The sequence below is a fragment of the Neophocaena asiaeorientalis genome, unplaced genomic scaffold, assembly GCF_003031525.2.
Source record: "Neophocaena asiaeorientalis asiaeorientalis breed wild unplaced genomic scaffold, Neophocaena_asiaeorientalis_V1.1 scaffold256, whole genome shotgun sequence".
NCBI classification, from domain to species: Eukaryota; Metazoa; Chordata; class Mammalia; order Artiodactyla; family Phocoenidae; genus Neophocaena; species Neophocaena asiaeorientalis.
The window spans coordinates 6091786-6111200 of NW_020185324.1; the positions used below are offsets into that span (position 1 = coordinate 6091786).

General features: G+C 35.2%; 1 protein-coding gene across 3 annotated transcripts in view; it reads right to left on the bottom strand.

Annotated features, from left to right (window-relative positions):
- Window positions 1-581: 581 nt before the first annotated feature.
- The window catches only part of BRD10 (bromodomain containing 10), a 96854-nt gene continuing 78020 nt past the window's right edge, over window positions 582-19415 (bottom strand). For all 3 annotated transcript variants that reach the window (XM_024734256.1, XM_024734255.1, XM_024734257.1), the window contains 3 exons: window positions 10204-10319; window positions 6007-6197; window positions 582-4878 (listed from right to left, as the gene is read on the bottom strand). In XM_024734256.1, coding sequence (XP_024590024.1) covers window positions 1235-4878; window positions 6007-6197; window positions 10204-10319 — 3951 coding nt within the window. In that variant the 3' untranslated portion in view covers window positions 582-1234. The remainder of the gene's footprint in view (window positions 4879-6006; window positions 6198-10203; window positions 10320-19415) is intronic.

The window sequence follows — 19415 nt, forward strand, 5'->3', positions numbered from 1 at the left end:
CATTTTGGAAAATCAGTCAACTATGAACCAACCCCTCAATGTAAAAATAAATGTATCGGGGGAAACTAGGTGAAGGGTACCCCAAGCCTCTCTGTACTATCATTGCAACTTCCTGTAAATCTAAAATTATTTAAAAATAAAAAGTTAAAAAAACATATTTGGGATGTATACACACAGACCAAACACACTGGCCTTTAAGATTACTTACTTTGATCAATGTAGAATCTGGTGGTGGATTAAGAGAAAAAAGTTAAAACAATGAAATCCAGAGTGAAATTTTAAAGCAGAAGTAATGTAAAGTTATGCAGAAATGATTTTAAGCATTAGGTTCAAATACTGGCTATACCACCAACTAGCTGAGTGACCTAGGGCACATCATTTAAGCTCTCAAGAGTACTGTGAAAGTCAAATGAGATATGTGGAAGTAAAGTTTGTAAATTCTAAAGCCTTGTACAAATGCTATTATTAATTCAAATTTCCTAGCCTAAATTCCTTTTTGTAAAGATCTGTCCTCATCTTCTATCATGTAGTCTTTCACTGGAACAAGAACGCACTTTAAAAATGGTATTCAAACAAGGAAATACAGCAACTCAGTTTATTACATGCAGATTCTTCTGCATTGATGCTAACAGTTCACTGGTCCAAAATTACTAAAATACTTAAAAAACTATACATTATGTAAACAAAACATAAATAAGACAGCATAGTTCTTTGTACATATAGTTTAGTACAGGTTGTTAAGGATTTAGGAATATGTACAATTTTACACAATGGACTGCATTTTCACAATGCATAAATATATATATATATATATTTTTTCTTACAGAAACAAAAATAAGATTCCACTAAAGACACAGAATACCATATTGTAGAGCCACGCTGCAACAGTCCAAATTCAAGAAGAAACATGTCAATGCAAGTGTGCAAGAGCCTAGCTTACTCCAAACTAGTCAAATTTGACTTTGTTCAATTCATGTTATATAGACAGGTAAGTCCTGTCTATTTTAAACAAATAACCTTTGAAAACATACTCATATCAATGAGTGAAATGGAACAGATTTTTCCCTCCCCAAGAAAAACAAAGCCTTGTTGCAAGCTAATGAAAAGATACATTAAAACACACATACACACACACACAAACTATGTATGTTTTCAACAGTATAATAAAGTTAAAATTTTTATGGGAGTCAAAACAATGCCCCATTATTTAAAAACTGGCTCGTTTAGTCTAAATTCAAGATGCAGCTGTGTCAGGCTTCTCTAAGCCAGATGACTGAAAAGCAGGGAAGACAGAGGCAGGATTTCGACTGGCAGATACAACAATTTGAGAGAGTGATGAAGAGAGTGAAGAAACCTTAGATGATGGAGTATTTATGGTATTCAAAATGGCTCCTTCTGGGCTGACCAACAATTTTTTGACTGATGTATCCAAATGAAATACTGAAGTGCTACTCGGCAGTGAAGGATTACTAGAGCAAATGGCAGAAACCAAAGATGTCTTAGCCAAAAGAGTAGCTGGAGGAGACTTAATTACTGAAGTCAATGACACTGTTGGTGCAGGAGGTGGTACAGAAACTTCAGCAGCTGGGTTTATGATCTGTGGTGCTGCATGTACTGTGGGTAGAGAACTTGCATTCCCAAGAGAGTTTACAATTTTTGTAGAGCTTCTCAGAGAATGTTGCACAGGTTGCCCACTTAAAGAATTATTTGATGCTAGCGTGATCTTCTGGGCCAGGTTATCTACTGGTGTAGGCTGAATGCCTTGGCCACTGTTAAGAACTAAGGGAGGCCCGTATTTTGGATTAGTGGATATAAGGAGAACATGGCTGCCAGCTCCAAGACCTTGTGGTGGAACAATAAAGCGGGTTCCGTTAATCATGATTTGTGTGCCAGGTGCCAAAGGCGTACTGGTATTGATGACTATTTTTTGCTGAATACAAGGCTCACTGAACTGGCCCCCTGCCACACTAGTTACATTTGATGGTGCTGTACCAGTGTGAACGGCAGTGCCAGCTGGAGCAGAACTGTAACTGGGGGTTGATTTTACGAAAGCAGGGGACAGTTGCTGGTTTGGCAGAGAAGCAAAATTGGAAATGTTAATTATTTTACCTGGATTCGGTGAAAGGGATGGAAATTCAGTTTGAGGTTTATTTGTGTTTGTACTTGTTGGCACTGTAGTTGAAACCCCTGGTGACTGAAACTGGACGGAAGTCCGAGATTGTCTTTTAGAAAGAGATACAGAACGTGTGGCTCCTGGTACTGTTGCGGCTTGTGGAACTGTGTTGATTATTTTAGGGGATACAGTCACAGATGTAGGCAAGGCAACTGTAACAGGGATTTGCAAAGCTGATGTCAGACATTTAGGAGACACTGTTGGTTGTGTATTTGAAATCAGAACAGATGATGCAAGATGTCCTGTTTTCACAGTTGATATAGCCACAGTGTTTCCGAGATTTGACGTGCAAAGTCTATTTGACAAAATAGGCATAATTCTCGAAGAGGTATCATTTCCACTGACTAAAACAGGAGGTCGTGTCCCAACTGAGGCAGAGGTTGAGGTCACTGAAAGAGAACCCAAAGATACATTTGCTCCTGTTACTGAAAACATGTTTACTGTTCTTGAAGCAGAAACCACTGATTCATTAGCAGGAGTAATATTTTGACTCACAAAATTTGAGCTTACTGGAATTGAATTACCACTTGTTGACAGCGGCAAAACATAGCCCTTGGTACTTTTTTCTTCTCCTTTTGGCGTTACATTTTGCAATAGGTTAATTGATGGTATAGCTGGCACACTGCCTGAAGTATTTACAATTGCTTGGCCTATGTTTAGCCCAATTTTCACATCTTTTATCTGAGACACAGTTGGTGACGAATTTATTTTTATTGGTGCTCCCACTGTAGATGGAATTAGTACTATCTGGGGCTGCTCTGGAGCCTTAACATATGTTTTACTCAAGGGAGGAGGAAGAGTTTGTTTTAATGGTTCTGCCACAATAGTTGGGGTTGAAGTGCCACTGGGAATTGCAGCATTAATAAAAACTAATTTCTGGGCAGAAACACCTGCAGATGTTGGTGCAGGTGCCACATTAATTGCAGTTCCACTGCCAGAAGAAAGAATAGATGGAGCTGACACCAGCATAAGTTTCTGAACTGGAGTCCCACTGACCATATCTTCACTTGCTGCTGCTGTTGCTTCTGATCTTGTAACAGGGTAACTTTTTGTGACATAATCTACTTGTTGCTGTTTAGCTGGTGTATGAATAGCATTTGCACTGGTTTGTCCAAAATTTCCTGCTGATGTGCTAATTACGCTTACTGAACTATTTGCTGTTGATGGTAGGAGAGTGCTAGAAGAAACAGAAGACTTTAAGGGAGAGGAGGGCATGTGTGAAGTTTTATCTATCATGTGCCCCAAATTACTACTGCAGGAAGGTTGGCTTAATGTAAATTTAAGATTTTTCCCCGTGGATGGATTAAAGCCAGCTGGAATGGAAACAGAAGTAGGTGCTTGGCCAAAAGGTGGGAGACTAGATGTAGCAGTTGTTCCAGCTACTGGTGAAAAAGCAGAGGATGATGAAGTTGCTGATTTTGGCACTAGAAATGCCTGAAGCTGAGGAGCAAAAGTAAAAACTGAACTTGAAGATAAACTATTGGATGAATTTTGATCTGGATTGGTCTGTACTTTTACAACTCCAGTGTTCCCACCTCGTGTCCTAACAAGAATTGACTGTGAATCTCTTATGCATACAGTTTTCAGTTCTTGCTTTGCTTCAGAAGAATCAGCAGTTTGTTGTGCAAAACAGTTGAGGGAACTACCGGGGTTTGTAGATCCATTTAGTGTTGTTGCTGATAACTGAGGCTGAACTGTTGAGGAAAGGGTGGGTGAAGCAATGGGCTGGGGGAATGCGGCTGCTGAAACTGCATTCTTGACTTTTCCTGGCTCACTGTGGCTAGTCTTAACTGGTGGTGTTAATAAATTACTTATGGAGGTTACAGGTGTCAAAGGCTGTGGTCTAGCATTACTCACATTTGACAAAGGTGTAACTGTCTTGTTGAAAGCTGTATTAGGTAGTTGGGTAGAAACAGTTCCTGTTGGGTTGACAAGAACTGATGCTAAAGAAGAGTTTACATTTGCTGTCTGTGGGAAAGATGAACCATGTCGTGCTGTACCTTTTTGTTGAAGTGGTGGTATTTCTTTTGCAACTGCTTTCCCTTCCTTGTGCTGAATTACAAAATTCTTAGGCAGAATGAGAACCTGCTGCATGATTTTTTCTCCTGTTTTAGGATCCAGCATAGGTTGCATCTGAATCTTTACAGAGCTGTTATGAAGATCTATGGGCAACCACTGGCCACAGGGCATTTTGTATACCATCTGTAAAGGACCTTTTGTACTGGTGTGGCAGGTCAATGCTGGCTTTATGGGGCTTGCTTCTGGAGGAGATATAACTGGCTTTTCCACAGCAGGAGCACTTCTACCTGTGGAAGGGGGCAGTTGATTTGTTAAGGTCACTTTGTTCCCAATATTCTTTGCAAGCAAGGCCTGAATAGGTTTGGTCCCTTTCTGGAGAGTAGACACTGGTGTTGAATCCAATGAGGCAAATGACTCTGGAAACAGTGGCTCTGTATGCTTTGATTCATTCAAACAGTCAATTTGCATATCACCTTCTACAGTCTCAGCTGTTGTCTCATTTGTGCTTAACTTTGCTTTCTTCCTTGGGGAAAGCTCTTTTGTGCTATCATCCAGATAATTAGTTTGTTTGGACTGCCGTTTAAGTGTTTTAGGCAGTGTCTTAGGTACATCTTTAGAAGGCAATTCTTTTTTCAGCAACTTGCTTCTGGCCATAGGTAAATCTATTTCTGACAATTTCATATCATCTGAAAATTATAAAACAAGCATTTTGTTTATATAAAACAGCAACTGAATAGCAATGGTAAGACCAATTATAAAAAAGAAAGTCAATCTTTGAACAAGCAATTTATTAAGAAACCTGTAGGGCGATTCAAAAGTCTCAGTACCACTGATGGAAATTAAGGTAAGGTGACCTTTGACATGGTAATCCTGACATTGTAACCATTCCCAAGAACAACATATTATTAATAAGGAAATTATTTTTGATCAAATTCTGCTGCCAATACAAGTGTAAAAGGAAAGTTTACATCTTTTAAAGAGATACTCAAGCCAGCAATTAGGACTCAGAATTTAGATTTGGAAAGGAATCTAGTCTAGTGCTCTCCTTCTAGATAGGGAAACCTTCGTATCAAAGAGAGATGGTTCTCCATATTTTCTATTTTTAGAGAGAGACTCTACGGAATAAAAAACATCCAGCTTTTTCTGGTATTTAATTATTCCTACAGTAAAAAATTTATGTTCATATCTGATCAAACTGGGTTGATGAGAAGTTACTCTTTTTCAATTCACCAGACATGGAAAACAATAGGTTAATACATTTCTAACCAAAAATTTTTATACCTCTTAGATAACTAAAGAAAGTTATTTAACTAGATTTATAGAATAAAATAATCTGATAAGTTGAAATGAATTACAGATCATCTAATCCAGCCTCCTTATAAGAATGAGGTGTCCACTCTGGTCTTATTAGGCCATCAACCTTGATCATTCCTCATAAAAAATAAAAATCTTCACAATTATCAGGGACTTGACAAGTTCCATTTAAAGCAAACATCAGAAATAGCGCTTCAAAATTAATAATAATAAAAAGAAGAGGCTAAACCTATTTCAAAGGGACTGCATATCAGTGATGTGTGGTCTGTAATGAGCAATAACATGCCTACAGTTTGGAGTCGGGCACTGACTCCAGAAACTCCTAGAACAGTAATAATGACTCCAAAGAACCTTTAATAAGACATTAGTACACCTTCAAACATAACAGATTTCCCCAATCAATGAACTTCATTAACCAGATTATCCTTTATCTCCACAAAAGATACTAAAATTTCTCTTTGTGCTTTTAGTGTTGATTTAAAGAAAGTTCGAATGCCTACCTGAATCAAAATGATCCTTCTCCAGGATATCTAGAGGTTCTGTGGTGTCTATAGACTTGCTACTGAGTTCTACTTTTGGAGATTCTTTTCCAGGATCTCCTTCACCTTCTTCAGCAGTCCACAGTTCTCCAGTAAATTTATCGTGATCAGGCTGTCTTCTGAAATCATCATAGTCTTTCTTTAGGCGACTCCTGAAGAAAAATATTCGACACAACAAACAATACGTACGTATTGAACTCCTGGAAGCTAAAGTACCTTCTAACATTTTAAGCTATATTTTAGTATTTTCAATTAAGTCACTAAACCTATGTTTTAACCAAGTGTGTCTAAGATGCCAATGACTATTGTTCAAGAAGACAAAACACAGGGTGTAGGCATAAGAAACTTAAAAAAATATATGTGCAATTTCAGAATAAAGTGTTCGAACATATACCTATTTGTCTTTCTAAAGGCTGCTGTTAGACCTATTAAATGTGAAAAAGGTAATTTTTTTCTAGCTGCACTGATAGAAATAGATTTGAGATAGTCTTAAAACTGCTGATTATAATATAGTTTAAAAGGTCATTTAAAAGAGTTAATCAAAAAGTTCTAAGAAAGAGTGTGTATTATTTTTGACTGTTATACAAAGAGTAACAAACAAAAACAATCCATCATTTAATTCTGATAGCAATCATACCTAAACCTTTGGGTCTCACTAGAAATTATTTTTTTAAATTAAGCATAGGGAAACAAAGCTGAAAAGTGATATTTCAGAGATCCTTTTCACATAAAAACATAATACCTATGTTTCTATAACACTAAGAGAGATAGAAACATTTCCAAATGATTACATGATATTTTAGAGATCCTTTATTATTCATTTGCTTTCAACTGAGTTTCTCTATTTTACTTTTACCTTTTGTTTATTTTTGTTTGTTTAAAAAAAATCTGAACATACATTCTCCAATTTACTTTTGCTACAAATTCCTATCTGTGTGGGACTTCCCTGGCGGTCCAGTGGTTAGGACTTCGCCTTCCAATGCAGGGGGTGTGGGTTCGATCCCTGGTCAGGGAGCTAGGATCCCACATGCCTCGTGGCCAAAAGGTCAAAACATAAAACAGAAGCAATGTTGTAACAAATTCAATAAAGACTTTGAATACGGTCCACATCAAAAAAAAAAAAAATTCCTATGTGTGCATATTGGAGTTTAAATCCCACCTCTGTCACTTAACAGTTGTTAAGACTTTGGGCAAGTTCCTTAAACTTTCTAAGCATCAGTTTACTTATTTGTACAATGAGGATAATAATAGCACTTACTTCATAGTTTGTGTGGCACATAAATATTCAACAAATGTTAGTTAATAATTACTCTCAATTTATTTATCTTTCAATTATTGCTTAAGGGTTTTATAGAGCAGATGAGGGCTGTAAGATACTAGAGTGGGTTACCAAAGGATAACTGTAAAATTAATTTCATTTTAGTAATATCTATATGGGGGTAGTATAAAGTTCCTCCCTTCTCAGTCTTCTTCTCAACTCAGCTAATGACTTTGCTCCTTATTTCAGGGAAAATGGAAGCAATCAGACAAGAACTCTCATATGCTCACACCCCGTCTGCAACTTAAGACCTTCATCTGTACTCATATTCTCCATCTTCCTGTCTAGGCTAACTAACCCTTCCAACTTATGCATCTTCTTTCACCTAGTCAAGAATCTCACTCAACCAAACATACCTTCCATTGTCTGAGTTCATTTTTGCCTCTCTATTCAATCATTTCCACCAGTATACAAACGTGTTATTTCTCCCATTAATAAAAACAAATGACCCAACTTGACTCCAACTTGTCCTTCCAGGTACTGCCCTATTTCTCTGCTCTACTTTTATAGAAAAACTCCAGTTCCTCACCCCTAATTCTCTTGAACAGACTCCTTAGACTTTTACCCACATCTCTATCAACACAGCTCCTCAAGGTCATCAGTGATATTGCCAAATTTAACAATGAATTCTCGTCCTCATCCTCCTCAATCCATCATGAGCAGTCTCCTTTTTAAAACATCTTCTTTACCTGGTTTCTAAGACACCACTCTTGGTTATGCTCCTACCTTGCTGAATACTCCTTCTCAGTCATTTCTGCTGAGTCCTGCCATCTCCATCACCTCTAACTGTTGGAATGTCCCAGGGTTCAGTCTCTCTTATCTATGCTCATATACTAGGTGATTTCTACCATCTCACAGCTTAAATATAATCTATATCCTGACAACCCCCAAATTTATACCTCCAGCCTGGCTTACTCCCTTTAACTGGGACTAATATGCTAAACTGCCTACTCAGTAACTCCAATTAGACATCTGAAAGGCATATCAAACTTAACATGTTGAAATCCAAACTCCTGAATCCACCCCCTCCCCAAAACTACTTCTTTGTTTCCCCTATCTCAGCTAATGGCAATTGCATTATTCCAGTTGTTTAGATAAAAAATATTAGGCACCATCTTTTTCTCCTCATTTTTTCTGACACTCCAAATGCAAGCCTTAAGGAAATTCTACTAGTCCTACTTTCAAGATCTATCCAGAATCCAAGCACTCCCTGCCGTCTGCATTGCTACTATCATGGTCCAAGCCACTATCGTTTTTTGCCTGGACTACTACTATAGTGTAACTGACTTCCCCACCTTTATCATCATCCCACACTACACTATCTCAACAGAACAGGCAGAGCGAGTGCTTTAAAACATAAGTCAGATCATGTACTTCCTCTGTTTAAAGCTCTTCAATGGCTTCTCATCTCAGAGTAAAAGCCAAAATCCTTAAACACGTAGGCTACCTTTCCCTATACTTCTCTGACTCTTGACTCTTACCACTTTCCTCCTCACTCACTCAGCTCTGGTTATTCTTGCCCCTTTGCATTTCCTATAAATGTCAATCATGCTTTTAACCTTAGGGCTTCTACATCTTCTTTTCTCTTAGATATCCACTTGGCTCTCTCCCCTATTTCCTTCAGGTCTCTTTTCAAACATCAACTCATCAGAGAAGCGTTCTCCAACACCCTGGTACATGACCAATCATTATCCCATCCAAACTAAGCATTTCTTATTCCCCTTAACCTGCTTCACTTTTCTTCACAGCACTTATCACCATCTGACATTTGAGTTTGTCTGTCTGAATAGATTTATAACTAGTAAGGAAATTGAATCAATAATCAAAAAAATCTCTAAACATTTCTCCAAAGATATATAAATTGCCATAAGCACATGAAAAAACACTCAATCTCACTAATCATTAGGGAAATGCAAATCCAAACTACAATGATATACCACCTCATATTCATTAGGATGGCAATTAAAAAAAAAGAAAATAGCAAATGTTGGTGAGGATGTGGAGAAGCTGGAACTCTTGTAACTGTTGGTGGGAATGTAACATTGTACGGTCACTGTAGAAAACAGTATGGTAGTTCCTCAAAAAACTAAAGACAGAATTACCATATTCCTCTTCTAGGTATACACCCCAAAATTTGAAAGCAGGGTCTTGGATATTTGTACACCCATGTTCATAGCAGCATTATTCATAATAGCTAAAATATGAAAAGCCTCCCAAATGCCCATTACAGATGAATGGATAAGTACAATGTGGTATATGCATAAAATGCAATATTATTCAGCCTTTAAAGGGAAGTAACTTCTGACATATGCTGCAATATGGATGAACCCTGAGAACATTATGCTAAGTGAAACAAAGCCAGTCACAGAAAGACAAATATTTTGTACTATATGAGGTACTTAGTCAAAATCATAGATACAGAAAGTAGAATGGTGGTTGCCACGGGATGGGGGGAAGGGGGGAATAGGGAGTTATCATTTAACAGGTATAGCGTTTCAGTTTCACAAGATGAAGTTCTGGAGATGGATGGGGTAACAGTGACACAACATCATGAATGTATTTAATATTACTGGACAGTACACTTAAAACTAGTTAAGATGGTAAATTTTATTTGTGCATTTTACCACAATGAAAAAAAAACTGGGGGAGAAAAAACCACACAGTAAAGAGTTTTGTTTAATCAACAGTACTTTGTCAGGGCTTAGGAGGTACCTTGTATCCAGTAGGTACTCAAAACTATCTGAATTACAAATCAATGGAAAACTATACTAAATGATACCAGGACACCTTCCATAATCATAAAGTAAGAGCCTTAAAAAAGATAATAAAGCTTGATTTACCTGTTCCTTTGAAAAGCTTTCATTAACTTTGGTTCCCATGGCAGCAATTCATTTAAAAGACGTATCAATGTGCTATGCAATTCTTTTACAGCTTGCCTCCGATGATACCATTTGCCCTAAAAAACACAATTTTAAAAGTAAATTCCTTAGACTGAATCCAAAAGTAAACGCCAAGACTTATTTTCTGAGTAAAAAACAAAACAAAATGCCAATACCCATCAAATAAGTACATATCTCTTCTTCAGAAGGTTGCAGCAAGGAGGAAAATATCCTATAATAAATCTTCTTCGATATACTTTAAAGATTCTCAATTCTACAGGAGAAAACTAAAACCCATTTAATTAAACCAGGAGATAAAATTTTTTTAAAGTTTTTAATTGGGTCAATTATAAACACTTTTATAAATCACTAAAACACATGTAAAGATACAAACATTTATATAACTATGTAAATGACATTGCTCACTTCTGTAAAGTTTCTGTAATTTTTCCACAACAGTGGGGAAAAAAAGAGAGAAAGCCTGAATTGTTATCCTATTCAAAAGCCATCCTAACAAACTTCCTTAGGAAATTTTACAATTATTTTATTTAAAAATGTTTCCAGCACAGAAAAGTAAACAACTGGTCACCATTTTCAATACTATCATGCTATACTAACGGTTAATTTCTGACATGCCCTCCATTTGCTAAGTATTATCCTAAGTATTTCATTCATACTTGGAGAGAAAGAGACAGAGAGAGAGACAGAGAAGGAGGGAGGAAGGGAGGGAGGGAGAGAGAGATCGAGTGAACATGAGAGTTCACGTATACTAGCAGTTATAAAAACCCTCTGAAGTGTGTGCATTTTTAGTCTTACTTAACAAATGATGAAACTAAGGCTCAGAGAGATTAAATGACTTGTTTAAGGTTCTCTGACTTGAACCCAGATCTGCCTGTTGGTGAAGTCCAAGTTCTTTAGAACTAATTACATCACTGCCTCTTAAAAACTGTATTACATAAATTCAATCTGACACAGTAAAGATACATTTCATCAGCACCCATAAAATTATTTGAATACCATAGGGACAGTAAGATTACAGAAGGTATAACTTTAGGTAGCCAACCTCCCCTTCTTCACAATGTTAGTGAACACCAGCTATCCACATCACCACCACCACCATCACTATAGTCCCTTACTGTTATATAACCAAGTTGTATTTCTTTTTTACTTGGTAACAGCTTTGAGATATAATTTACATACCATATAGTCCACTCATTTTATTTCTTTTATAACAAAAGGCACACAACTATATATGTTACAGATCACATTTAACCTGCATAAAATTAGATTTCACCCCACAGGAACTCTGAGTCAATTTGCATATAGGTAAAACATTAAGGCAGAAAAATAACCACTCCCTAGAGCAAAGCATATTCTAAAATCTGTGCATAAATTTCCCAACTTTATATATATCTAAAACTTTTCCTTTTGTCATGGAAATTTTAGACACATACAAAACTAAGTGATCAATAACAGTGCATTTCCTACTCCTGAAAATTTTGTGCTTTAAACCAACACATTTATGCACATAAAAATAAACATTTCTGAGTTTTTTTATACTTCAGAAGGGAAACTGTTCATTAGAAGAGTAGGAAGAGGTGAGATTATATGTGCATGTGCCCATAATGAATATGGAACCTAGGCTCACTGACTAATTTTTGTGTCTTCTCAGTGGCATAACAAATAATAGTATTGTGAAAAAATTTCAAGAAAAGTAACTTTTATTTCATATAATATACTAACCTGAAGAGACTTTCCTTCTTGTCAAAAGCATTCTAAAAGGACCCAACTAACAATGAGTTATACCTCAAAAGTTTATTTTTCTCAAAGAAATGTTATGAGATAGTATAAAGTGCATATTCTAACCCATGAAAACAAAACTATTAGATTATAAATAATAAAAGTGAGCAAGAAATAACTTCCATCTATGGAAAGTTATTTGAGGAAGATGAAAAGGCAGGTAACAGCTACCCTAAATCCTTTTCAGAATGAGCTAAGATTTTGTTTCAATAAAAAATAGAAAATAGTAGATGGAGATTTTTCCCTTTAACAAGGCACATCAACAACATTATTTTTTTCTACATATCAACTTCTATTTGGCTCAAAAATGAAATGGTGACAGTGGAAATAAACTTTTCCTAAGCTAAAGAGAGCAGAAAGAGGTAAGGAATGAAGGTGGGGAGAATATTCTCTTCATGGTATAACTGACTGGAAAATCATTAAAGGATTAGGGGGCGCCAGGCATGCTGAATTCCTTATTAACTGGGAGTTATATGGGGAAGAATTACAGATGCAGAGTTAACCTGGGCAGTACGGTGGCTGTATGGATTAGTGTGGTGGTGATGGGGTAGGGATTACAGAACTATCAGTGTTATGGGACTTTTAGGACTAGGTAGATGAAGCACGGGAAGGGGAGACTGTGTAACTGGATACTACTTAAAGCCATTTATCAACTCTGTTTGTGTCTCTACTAAATTACAACATTAATTTTTTTATCCCCTGCATCGGCAGGCGGACTCTCAACCACTGCGCCACCAGGGAAGCCCACAACATTAATTTTTATAGGAAAGAGTTTTAAAAATATTAGGAAAATTTTACCTTTTGATTTTATTTTGGTTACTAAATTTTAATTAATCCAATGCCCAGAAAATATACTACTGAACAGGAGGGGTCATATAAATCAATCAGAGAATAGAGTCCTAACTTCCATATAACTCTGTTTTACCCACTGACCTGTTTGTAAATGTCTAAGGCCTTCAACTTTATGTATGTTTTTTGGCCTTCTTCCCCTTCTTTATACTGCATATTCTCAACTTGGGGTAGTGATGGTATGGTATCTCATTTATATTTGAAAATGCCTATCTAATCATTCTGTGTTTGAAAAACAAACAAAAAGTTTATTATTTTCATAACACAAATTATATAAAGTAAAGGCTGATAAAATGTTTTGACTAGAAGATACATATAAAGGATACGATGACCTCAAAAAAGGGCATCCCTATACCTGCCATGGGGTATGTGTGTCATCTATCAAAAGGGGGCATAGGTTTAAAAACGTTCAGAATCACTGCTCCAGGACTGGTGTTTGAGGTAGTAAGGTACTTTAATTACTTGACAGTAAAAGAGAAACTCATACTGGTTCTCTCATTTATTATTTCTTTGGTCAATACAATCCAAATGGAAAGAAAATAATACGTCCCTTTCTACCTAGTGCTGGTCTCAGAGTGTCACAGTATACAATGGAACTAATGTAGAGAAGTTATGAATTTTTAAATGAAGTTAGTCAAATGGTAATAATTTGCCTTAACTTGGATCTAATATAAAAATCTATTTAAAATCAAACAAAATATTTCCTGAACTTTAAATCAGATCATTAGCAATAGCTTTCCTGACTGATCAACTTTATTTATATATACAGATAAAGGAAAAACTATCATGTTTCTTCTAGGATGAAATTATTAAAACTAAAAGGGAACTCAGAGGACATAATTTTACAGAAGGAAAGTGTCTAAAGTAAACAGAGAATTACTTGTAGGTGGAAGAAGACTTTAGAATTCTAGATCTCCCGAATGCTAAAATCCACTTTCCTTCCACTACACAATGCCATCTCTTATGGGCTACACACAGACAATTCCTAAAGAAGAAAGAGACTGTACTGTGTAAGTTCCTATATTTACATGTAGGTACCTCTGTAATGCAAACATTAAAATCTCTAAAATTTACTTTGTTTCATTTGTTTAATTACAGTAGTACTTAAAACTATGGTGATCTAAAGTTTAAAAGTGAATTAAAAAAACAAGGAAAACAGCAAGTTCCCCATCTTCAAACACATAAGAGAGAATATGGACATAATGAAAATCAGAAAGGCTCTTACAGTTTTTATCTGCACTGATCAATACAGAATCAAAGAAAGTAGATAGAAAGATTAAGTAAATGGTTATTTGTAGAACAGTGTTCTAATTGTTTCTCTAATAAAAAATACATTTAATAAGCTTTACATATATAAATTTAGTGATGACTTTCCTTTATAAACAGGTATGTGAATATGGGGATAAATGAACAATTTTTAGTATTAGAATTCTCACAATTTTTAGTATTAGAATTCTATTTTCACAGACAAAAATTTTTTTCTAAAGTAATCCCAATGTGTTATGTGAACTTAATAATTCAAACATTTACTGAATGTCACTTTGAAGAGAGTAATATATTTTTCTTTTATAAATTTACTATGAAATGTAACATAAAATAAAGTATGAATTCAAACATACACCACGGAACCAAAGGTATACAATATGGTCTAAATTTGAGGCTTACCTTTCAATACTTTCTCAGCCAATGTCCACAGCAGCTGCAGATTGCCAGCTCCCTTTCCATGAGATGCCCCACTGTCAAACACTAAGGTTTTATAACCTCATAGGGATTACTACGATAAGGATCTTGTCTATGGCCACAAGATAAGTCCTTTATTATATTATGCAGTTTTATAAGTTTTTGAATGTGATAGGTTAATAACCTAAGGAACCATAAGAGAAAAGAAACTTAAAAAACTTATAAAACTACACAATATTGTAAAATGAAAAGCTGAATCTATATGTGTAAAATGAGTGGGGAGGGAAACTTACCTTACAACTAAAGAAAAACTCCATTCTGCTGCAGTAATCGGGTATGACAGCACCAGCATAATGCTGGCTGGGGTGCTGCAAGGAGAGGGAGTTGGCAATCTACTGATGCTGGGGACACTGAACATCTAGAAGGAAGAAAAGAGGAAAACAAATAAATTCCAGGTTTATTAAATGTCTCATTACCATGGATCTTTTGCACATTTTAATAAGTTTAGATGCTTTGAATATTAAACTTAGGTGAAAGTAGTTTGTTTACACAAATCATTCTGTTACTTATATAGATTTTCTTATAACATTATATCTAAACAAAATAAGTATCAACAGTTATATGAAGAAAAGATTAACATCACATATAAATATGCGAAGAATGCTTTTTTAAATTGAAAGGGTATTATTGTGATGATAAAAAAGATAATTTTTATGTACAAAATATATATGAAAAAGGCATCAATGCTCTTTTTCTACATGCTTTTACTTACAAATATGTTGTTACAACACAGAAACAGGGATCATATGGCAAAATATTTTTTGTTATAGGCTTGGTTCTTGTCACAGACATAAATCACATAGTGGAAAGGGATTAGATAATAATACATCATGCTTTTCAAATAAAATTCAAGTAACTTTTAGAAAAGCCAAATGGATTTGTCTGCAAAGATGTCTCATTTAAAATCACTAGCAATATCCAAAGGTAGGTTACAAATAATTTAAATGCAAATGTATAAAAACACAGCACAAATCAAATTAACTGTACTTAAGCATGTTAATAATCTAATTATTTGGCATTCTCCTTAGTCTAAGTAATATTAAGTGAAAAGGTAATAAGTATTTACTTTTTCTTACTGCTCACCTAAAGAAATTACTACTATATTAGTATATTCCTGCATATTCACAGTTTTGGGGGTAAAACACTGCATTCACCTTGTTATGTACAGTCCCTTGAAAAAGTACTTGTCAGACACTATAGTGAAATGTTTGCATATTAATATGGAAAAAGTTAAAGAGTATTTTCACACTGCCAGAGGTTCTAATATGAACTATCCTATCATATACTAGTATTTTCTCTTTAGGTACTCTCACCCATTTTCTCTTAAGACTAATTCAATAGAAAAGGAAAGCATTTGTACTTTATTCTAAAGATATCCTACATTGCACAGCACGTACAACATTTCCATTATATTCCATTATATTTCTAAATTAGCATTTCTAATGCTAATTAGAACTATAGTTCTAACTATAATTTCCATTATATTTCTAAATTAGCATTTAACTAGAAAGCATGAAGACAAACAACTGCAAACAACTGCATATCACTACAAGTGATAATATTGGAAGTTTCAGTGTCATTTGACTTTGTAGAGAGGATGGACAGATCACATTCCCAGTGAGACAGTTACTATTACTGGGGAAGAAAATCTAACAATATGTATGTAACTGATGGTATGTAACCATTTTCATTCACAAAGAAGAAAAAATCCTGAACTAGAAATTAACTATTGGGTAAGTATCTGAATTTGATTCTTTTTAGTAAATAGGTGGTAACAAAGAAGTTAATAAAATTTTATCAAATCTATACCTGATATCAGATATCAGGTGGGTTCTCAAGCAATTCACTGCAAAATCTAAATCACTAAGTAATATTACATATGGTATCATCAGAGCATAAAAAGGTCCACGTAAGTGAAATTAAGACTGGGAGTATCTTAAAAGCAGAGTATGTATCCTACTTATTTTTACTTTCTCGGTCTCCATCACAATGCCTAGCAGAGAGCAGGCCCACAATAAGTATTCAGACTATAGAAGTAAATTGCTTAGCTTACTGAGATTTTCTACTTAGCTGCAAAAGATTTTAAAAAATTGATAGAAACGTTCCTAAAATATGTCTTCCAGATTTTCTGAGTATACAATGAATATAATTTAACTCTTGATGACTCGGATCATCAGTTTGAACAAGTTATTGTTTCATATTTTAAGGCAGTGACTGCAGGGTTTACAGGGCTATAACCTATGTTCCTATATTAAGTGGTTATTGATTACTAATAGTTTTGGACTCCTAAGATCTGCTTTTGTAGGTTTTTTCCTCAATTGTCTATTAGCATTTCATGCTACTGCCACTAAATCTGCCTTAAATGGCCTTGTCCTAATTAAAAGCACCTGCTACAACTAGTTAGCATCATATCTTCATTAAAAGAAACTGGTTCCATGCAAGGATTTTTTTCTACTTTAAAGTGCTAGAGATCCAGATGTGGACTCTGGGTCTTCTATTTAGACTCCTTTTTATTCTCTGGTAGATTTGGGATTAATTTTCCTTCCATATATAATGTATCATTTTTACCTTTTTTTTTTTTTTTTTTGAGGTACACGGGCCTCTGACTGTTGTGGCCTCTCCCGCTGCGGAGCACAGGCTCCAGAGACGCAGGCTCAGTGGCCATGGCTCACGGGCCCTGCCGTTCCGCGGCACGTGGGATCCTCCCAGACCGGCGCACAAACCCGTGTCCCCTGCATCAGCAGGCGGACTCTCAACCACTGCGCCACCAGGGAAGCCCCATTTTTACCTTTTTTACAGAGTCTGGTAAGATGGTAGGAAAGTTCTATTACTGTTCAATCTTCTCTATTTTTTGGATGGTATTCTTCCCTAGTTCACAAAAGGTTAAACTACCCTATCTTTAAATTTTAGGGGCTTTCCAAAGATTTTGATATCTTCTGTAATATAAAAAAGAGAATGATGTGAAGCTCATTTTCTGGTCTTAAGCACCTCACGGATTTAAATTCAATTTTCCAGAACTCCTACCACTGAAAGGCAGTAGAGTAACTATTAAATAGAAAATAATACAAATTTACTTGGGGCTTTGAAAAATATTTGGCATTTAGATTGTTACTTACATTTGAATAAGTGTGTGTGATATGTAATTCAAAAGAGTTTAAGGCAAATAATAAAAGCCACACTATGAAGTTCTAATTATAGAAGGAGCTGTCACCTAGTTCAATTCTTCCTTGAAGCTCACTCCATGCTGGGAACACGCAACATGAATTCTCTGGCTGATGTAAAAATACGAAACAACAGTTTTCCCTTTTAATTGGAACTTTTATTACAAGAAAAGAGGTGTTCAAATATTGTTTTTAAGAAAGTTTCCCTGATGGGATACAGACTATGACACATTGCAGTAAGTTGAAACAGTGAGCACTATTAACAAGAGTTAAAATCCAGTTCTTAGTTGAGCAGAGTAGTTATTAAATGTCAAAAAGAATGCCCCAAAGCAAGACTTACCATAAATGAATTAGGATAATGCATTTTCAGATAATTCAGTGACTACAGTCAATTGAAGTTTTGTCTTACCAGCCAGCTATTGTTCTGGTTCACATTTCCTGTCATCTAGTTCTCTTTTCTTACTATTATTTTGAACAGTCAGTTAATATTTGATTCTTTGTAAAATCCATAAAGTCCCACTCCCAAATAATATATTAACATGTCATTAAGGGAAGTAAAGCAAGTGTCTAGAGTGTCTGGTGATCTCTGAATTTAAAAAATGGCTTGAAAATAAAAGATTAAGTCTTTTATAAAAGGACAGGAGTTAGCGCAACCAATCCTGATTAAAATTAAAAATGTATCCCCAGGACTGGCGATAAAAAGCTTAAGCTCTAAAGTGAATTCCTTGAGGATGAGGCCTTTTAGTCTCTGAATTTCAACCAAGTTCCTTGGTATTACGAATAGTACACAGAAAACAGTGAGGAAGTATTTGCCTAATGAATAAGACTAGAATATGACAGGTAAAGAAACTTATTTATTTTATTTGTTGTACAGGGTTTCCAAAAGGTTATTTTAATTTTTTGAAAGCTTTAACTATGACAATTTAAAGACAGAGTGTTTTTCCCCCCACAGATGAGCTAGTTTTCAGTTTTGTTAATCATATCAAAAGATCTAGAATAAGAAAACAAGATACACAATGATGTAATTGCCACAAACTTAAATAAAACTAATTTAAGGACAATTTAGATGTTGATGCAACCATATCTACAACTAAAGTTATTAAGTTAATAAGGGCATATTCAGGATTCTGAATGTATCTAAAGTTCCTTATACTGTAGTAAAATAGACTTTTTACTCTAAATAGATGGCTATAAAATAATTTTGATTTGATGCCTCACTGTGAGCAAATGGGATATGGAGAGAAGAGGGAAAAATCCCAAAATCCTACACTATAATAGAGTAAAATGTCTTTGTTACAGGTGTTAGAAAATAAGATTAATGTATAATAATTTCTTTGCCTTATATCAAGCTTTTACTATATGCAACTATGATTTAGGGGTTCATATAAATTCATACGTGAAGTTTTATACATGATTTGACTATATTTTACCATTTACCTGTGTATTATTTCTTACTATATCTTCACTTTTTAAGAATGTTTTCCATCACATTTTTAAAAATGAACAAAGAAAATACATATACAACCAAGTTATAACTTCATTTCCTATAATGAAGGTAAAAGGTAAATGGTGACCATACTGAAAAGAGGCCATAAATCATAATGGATTGCAGACAACTGAGAT